We start from the raw sequence: 6,635 nt of genomic DNA on the forward strand, positions 1-6,635 counted from the left end.
CCTCAGCCTCCAAGTAGCTGGGACTACAGGCGCGCACCACCACGCCCGGCTAATTTTTTGTATTTTTAGTAGAGACGGGGTTTCACCGTGTTAGCCAGGATGGTCTCGATCTCCTGACCTCGTGATCCGCCCGCCTCGGCCTCCCAAAGTGCTGGGATTACAGGCTTGAGCCACCGCGCCCGGCCTATATCTGGTTACTCTTAACCTTTCTTTTCTTTTCTTTTGTGACAGTTTTGCTTTTGTTGCACAGGCTGGAGTGCAGTGACTGTCTCGGCTCACTGCAATCTCTATCTCCTGGGTTCAAGCAATTCTCTTGCCTCAGCCTCCTGAGCAGCTGAGATTACAGGCGCACGCCACCACACCCAGCTAATTTTTTTTGTATTTTTGGTAGAGACAGGTTTCTCTATGCTGGCCAGGCTGGTCTTGAACTCCTGACCTCAAGTGATCCACCTGCCCGCCTCAGCACCACAAAGTGATGGGATTATAGACGTGAGCCCCTGTGCCAGGCCCATTCCCTGGTTTAAAAACAGTCCAGATGTGTCATCAATTTAGTTGTAAAGATTTGAGTATATGTCTTTTTTATTTATTATTATTTTGAGAGGGAGCCTTGCTCTGTTGCCCAGGCTGGAGTGCAGTGGCGTGATCTCGGCTCACTGCAACCTCTGCCTCCCAGGTTCAAGTGGTTTTCCCGCCTCAGCCTCTCAGGTAGCTGGGATTACAGGCACCTGCCATCATGCCCAGCTAATTTTTTATTTTAGTAGAGATGGGGTTTCACTATGTTGTCTAGGCTGGTTCCGAACTCCTGACTTCAGGTGATATCCCACCTCGGCTTCCCAGAGTGCTGGGATGACAGGAATGAGCCACTGCACCTGGCCTGTCTTTCTTCTAAAACATAACCACCATACCATTATCACATCTAAAGTGATTATTCCTTAGTGCCATTTAATAATATCCAGCTTGTGTTCAAAGTTTTGATTGTTTCATAATTTTTTTTTAAGGTTGATTTGTTCACATAAAGGATTCTTAGTTCATCTGCCCATTAAAAGCCACTGTTTGTTGTAGAAACCAGCTCATTTAACCTTTAGATTATCCCGTGATCTGGATTTGGCTTATTACTTCCCCCAGATGTCCTTTAACTTGTTCTCCATCTTGAATGTCCTGCTAATTGGTAGTTAAATCAGATTTCTAATTTTATTTTAGGTGGGCACAAGACTATGTCATAGATGGTACTCCGTATTCCATTTTGGGTTATGTCAGGAAATACTTGATGTCTAGTTATCTATTTGATTTTTTTTAAAAAGCTATACTGAGGTATACTTTATGAAAAAACCAGTTTTAAGTTTATAATTTGAGGTTTGACAAATGTGTACTATAGTAATAACCACCATAATCAAGATAATACTCAGTTACCCAGAAAATTCCCTCTTGTTTCTTGCAGTCATCCCCCTTCCAAGTTGATCTATTTTCTATCACCATAGTTTTGTCTTTTCTGGATTTTCATTATAAATAGAATTCTATAGTAGTAAGTAGTAAGATCATTGTAATATAAAGGCGATACATTTTGGCCAGGAGCTGCAGGTCTAATTCCTTCCATTTTTATATGACAGGGACTTGCCATGAGGTGTTGAAGGCTTGTTTCACTGAGTTGGAGAGACTGGACCTAAATGGCGCAGCATGACTTTGCTCCAGCCTGGCTTAATTTCCCTACTCCACCATCATCAACAAAGGTATTCTTTCTGCATCTCTCTGTCTGTCTGCTTCTCTTGCATTCGTTTTTTACACAAATGTAATTAAGTCGTGGAGAAGTAATAATATCTTTGCAGAGAAGTACTTTTGTGGCTGGGCACGGTGGCTCACCCCTGTAATCTCAGCACTTTGGGAGGCAGAGGTGGGTGGATCACCTGAGGTCGGGAGTTCGAGACCAGCCTGACCAACATGGAGAAACCCTGTCTCTACTGAAAATACAAAATTAGCTAGGCGTGGTAGTGCATGCCTGTAATCCCATTTACTCAAGAGACTGAGGCAGGAGAATTGCTTGAACCCAGGAGGTGGAGGTTGTGGTGAGCCGAGATTGCACCATTGCACTCCAGCCTGGGCAACAAGAACAAAACTGTCTCAAAACAAAACAAAAACAAAAACCCAAAACATTTATATTACCATCTAAGTTATTTAATTTGTTGGCTGTATTAAATTTTTTTTTTTTTTTGAGACGGCGCATTGCTCTGTCACCCTGGCTGGATTGCAGTGGCATGATCTTGGTTTATTGCAGCCTACGCTTCCTGGGTTCAAGCAATTCTTCTGCCTCAGCCTCCTGAGTATTTGGGATTACAGGAGTGGGTCACTATGCCTGACTAATTTCTGTATTTTTATTAATAGTAGAGGTGAGGTTTTTGCCATGTTGGCTAGGCTGGTCTCTAATGCCTGACGTCAAGTGATCTGCCCGCCTCAGTCTCCCAAATTGCTGGGATTACAGGCATGTGCCACCATGCCCTGCCTGTTCTGTTAACAAGTCAGTTTTTATTATACCATCAGTGCACTAAGCCATTTATTTCAAAGTTGTCTTTTGTAGTAATCAGTTTCAAAAATTTTAATTCTTACTAGTCAGATACGTTGAACAGAGCATCTTACCTTTTTCTATACTGTTTTTTACTCTTATATGCGTTGACTTGTTCATAATGATACCCACCAGAAATGGTGTACTTCAGTTTGCGAAGTGCTTTGTTGAACATTATGTAATTTGTTCATAATTCCATGAATGTGGTGATTTAGAATTATTCTTAGTCCCTGCTGTACTCATTTTAAATATTGATCTCCTTTTTCTATGAGGGAAAGTAAAATCATTGAGGTGCAGAGAAAAGGGTTTGTGCACAGTCACTTTGGGATGAGGGCGATTTATCTGAGTTCTCTGTGTCTTTCCCCATCTTTCTGTAAAACTGTTTGTCTCATTTGGTATCAAACCCATCTGTCAGGCTCCATTAATTCCCAGCTAATTGTTCTATTGTTTTCATTAATGCCTGTGGGGGCCTACATTTGATCCATGCTCTGATCCAATTTAGTTATGGCTGGTGTAGTTTTGAGGCCCAGCCTCCTGAGGTTGGTTCTGACCGTAGTAGGGCTCTCCTTGCTTATCTCTTTCTCAGATTCATTCAGAACTAACTGGCCTGTGATTCAGTTTATTGCTCTTCATGGAGAGGAGCTACCAGCCTCTTATTACTACCAGTATCTCCATTGTTTCTGAGAGGGCTGTTAGTGTTGAATAAAGTTAGTTCCTTTGAGAGACTGCTTCTTACCCTTGGCAAAATCTTTGAGTCATTACTCCTCGTGCTAGGTGGAGCAATAGCCTGAATCTTCTCAATTTGTTTTTCCAGAGTGAAACTACTGCCCTGTTAGATAGTTGGAGCAAGAGCAATTAGGGCTCAGTTTTCTTGGGCTGATGAACCTGGGTTAGAGCCTTCATTCTGTGAGTGGGGGTTGGGTGGAATAAAGGAGCCTCAGATTTCTTGACTGTAGTTATCAGGAATTTAACTTCTTCAATTCGAGTTGGAGCTGGTGAGAAATGTTGGCAGTCTGCCTCTCCCAGTAAAGTGTACCCCTTGTTTAGGAGATGAGACAGGGGAAGAAACCTGTCTTCTCTTGATTATAGCTGCCCAGATTGGATGCAGGAGGGGTAGCTGGTTGTAGCTCAAGTGCTGTGGACTCTTATAATTGAGTTTTAGTTTGAACAAGTATAACTGGGGAAAACGATTAAAAAACAAAACACTGTGGCTGGGTGTGGTGGCTCACACCTGTAATCCCAGCACTTTGGGAGGCACAGGCGGGCAGATCACTTGAGGTCAAGAATTCAAGATCAGCCTAGCCAACATGGCCAAACCCCGTCTCTACTAAAAATACAAAAATTAGCCAGGTGTGGTGGCATGAGGTTGCGGGGAGCTGAGATCGCGCCACTGCAGTCCAGCCTGGGTGAAGGAGCGAGACTCTGTCTTAAAAACAAAACAAAACAAAACACTAAAAGTGTGAAAATTATTCTAAGGGCACATAGCAAATGAAGAAGCATTTATTCAAGAAAATCTGAAAACTTTGTGTTTCTGTACTATTCTGATAATCTGCTTTTTCCTTATAAACATTTTTTCAAAGCCTTTTCATATATTTGGAACCCTTTTTTTTCCACATAAATATGACTTTTGAATGACTCATGACTAAAAATTTCAGGAATAATGTGAACTTTGCAATATCATTATACATTAGGACTCACTAAGGAATGTTCATTTAACTTATATAAATAGAAATAGAATAGTTTTTTACAGATACATTTACAGACATTTAAGGAGATTGCAAATTATTAAAATTGTCTATTAAGATTGCTAAGAATAAATTTTTGAAGCAGATGCTAGAAATGGGCTTTTTTGATAGATTATGTAAAAAAAAAGATAGTGATTTAATAGTCTGCAAAGTGGAAAATAGTGGCGTATTCTGACAAAAAGTCGTAATACAATTTTTTTGGTCAAGTTATTTTGTTAGGGGAGCTTTTTGGTGGGCCTTTATTCCAGCACGATCTAGTGTGTAGACATAAAACAACTATGGCCCGGGTGCAGTGGCTCACGCCTACAATCCCAGCACTTTGGGAGGCTGAGGCAGGTGGATCACCTGAGGTCAGGAGTTTGAGAGCAATCTGACCAACATGGAGAAACCCCGTCTTTACTAAAAATACAAAATTAGCAGGGTGTGGTGATGCATGCCTTAATCCAGGCTGAGGCTGGAGAATCCCTTGAACCGGGAGATGGAGGTTGCGGTAAGCCGAGATTGTGCCGTTGCACTCCAGCCTGGGCAAGAAGAGTGAAATGCTGTCTCAAAACAAACACACACACAAAAAAAACTGTAAGTGGTCAAAGATCCACCTGTAACTGTCTAAATACTTGCCTCTAAATAATGAGACAATGCAAATGCAAAGAGCTGGTATAATTAAGAATATAACCATTTTTAGAAAAAGCACGTTGCTTCTCTTGGGCCAGACGTGGTGGCTAACACCTATAATCCTAACACTATGTGGGGCTGAGGCTGGAGAATCTCTTGAGGCCAGGAGTTTGAGAGCAGCCTGGGCAACATGGTGAAACCCTGCCTCTCTACAAAAGTAAATAAATTAAATAAATGAAAATTTTCACACAGATTGAGTTTATTTAAAAATATCTTTCTTGTGAATACTAGTTAATTTCTTATCACTTATGAAATTTTTTATAGTAATGTATACTTTTGGTTCAGCCAAGTTGTGTTCATTTTGGTGGAAAGTAATTCCTTTAGGTGTTGTGGCTTTTCTAGACTAGAAGATCTGTGTAAAAGAAAACAAAAAACAAAACAAAACTGTTTTCCTTTCTACTCTCAACACAGAACACTTCTATAATCACATATTTTGGATTCTCCCCCTCAAAGCAGTTCTCTAGCAGGCACTACCTGGGTGTCCTATAATGCATTTCAGTTCTGACACTGTCTGCTTGGGATAGTGTCAGATACCACAGGTTGAGTGTTCAGTCCCACAAGACTGCCTTCACTTCAGATGCCAATAACCAGTCCCAGGCACCAGTGCTTCTCACTGGTTACAAAGCAGGGTTTCTGCAACCACCCCCGTCGGGTCTGAACCATTTCCTAGGATGGCTCAAAGAATTCAGGGGAACACATTTGCTGATTTATTATAAAGGATACAGGTGAATAGATTGATAATGGTGAAGTATGGAGAGGTGGTGTGTGGAGCTTCGATGTCCTGTCTGGGTATGCTACCCTCCTAGCACTTTCATGTGTTCAGCAATTGTTGGTCTGTGGGTGGGGCTGAAAGTTCATACTCTCTAATCACTTGATTTTTGCTGTTGCCCTATGCTGAGACTGTTGGGGGGGCCCCAGTCTAAGTGACCATTAACATAAACTTGAGTTATCACAGGGACCTGATAACTTGGTTTCACCTCAAGTGATCCGCCTGCCTCTGCCTCCCAGAGTGCTGGGTAACAGGCATGAGCCACCACACTCGGCCCGGAAACAATGTTGTAATTTGGAATTTTCTTCTCCCATAAGGACTTACCAGGTCTTAATAAATTTGGCCATATGTATTGAAAAAGATACATTGAAATTACAGAATTTTCCTATAGAATGCAATTTTGGGGTTTGAAGATGGATCTTAGTGATCATCTAAACCTTATACAGATTTTGGAAGGTTAATTGAATTGCTTTCACATTGCTGATTAGTGTGAGCCTAGATTGGAATCCAGGATGCATCTGCTATTCTGTGGTCTTTCTATAGGACTCATTTTGGAATTCTGTAAAATGAGTAAAAATTTAATTGGCTGTAAAAAAGGGACTTGAGGCCGGGTGTGGTGGCTCACGCCTATAATCTCAGCATTTTAGGAGGCCAAGGCTGGTGGATCACCTAAGGTCAGGAGTTCGAGACCAGCCTGGCCAACGTGGAAAAACCCTGTCTCTACTAAAAATACAAAATTAGCTGGGCTTGGTGGCGCATGCCTGTAATCCCAGCTACTCGGGAGGCTTCAGGCAGGAGACTCGCTTGAACCTGGAAGGTGGAGGTTGTGGCGAGCTGAGATTGTGCCATTGCACTCCAGCCTGGGCAACAAGAGCGAGACCCCGTCTCAAAAAAA

General features: G+C 42.0%; 1 protein-coding gene across 10 annotated transcripts in view; it reads left to right on the plus strand.

Annotated features, from left to right (window-relative positions):
• GPBP1 (GC-rich promoter binding protein 1) overlaps window positions 1–6,635 on the plus strand; it is a 90,812-nt gene that overhangs the window by 39,311 nt on the left and 44,866 nt on the right. For 7 of the 10 annotated variants that reach the window (XM_017874225.1, XM_017874224.1, XM_017874228.1 and 4 more), the window contains exon 3: window positions 1,608–1,727. The exons of the other annotated variants lie outside the window; for them this stretch is intronic. In XM_017874225.1, the coding sequence (XP_017729714.1) occupies window positions 1,665–1,727 (63 nt within the window). In that variant the 5' untranslated portion in view covers window positions 1,608–1,664. The remainder of the gene's footprint in view (window positions 1–1,607; window positions 1,728–6,635) is intronic. 10 annotated transcript variants of the gene reach the window in all.

Source organism: Rhinopithecus bieti, unplaced genomic scaffold (genome assembly GCF_001698545.2).
Source record: "Rhinopithecus bieti isolate Rb0 unplaced genomic scaffold, ASM169854v2 scaffold_6513, whole genome shotgun sequence".
Lineage (NCBI taxonomy): Eukaryota > Metazoa > Chordata > Mammalia > Primates > Cercopithecidae > Rhinopithecus > Rhinopithecus bieti.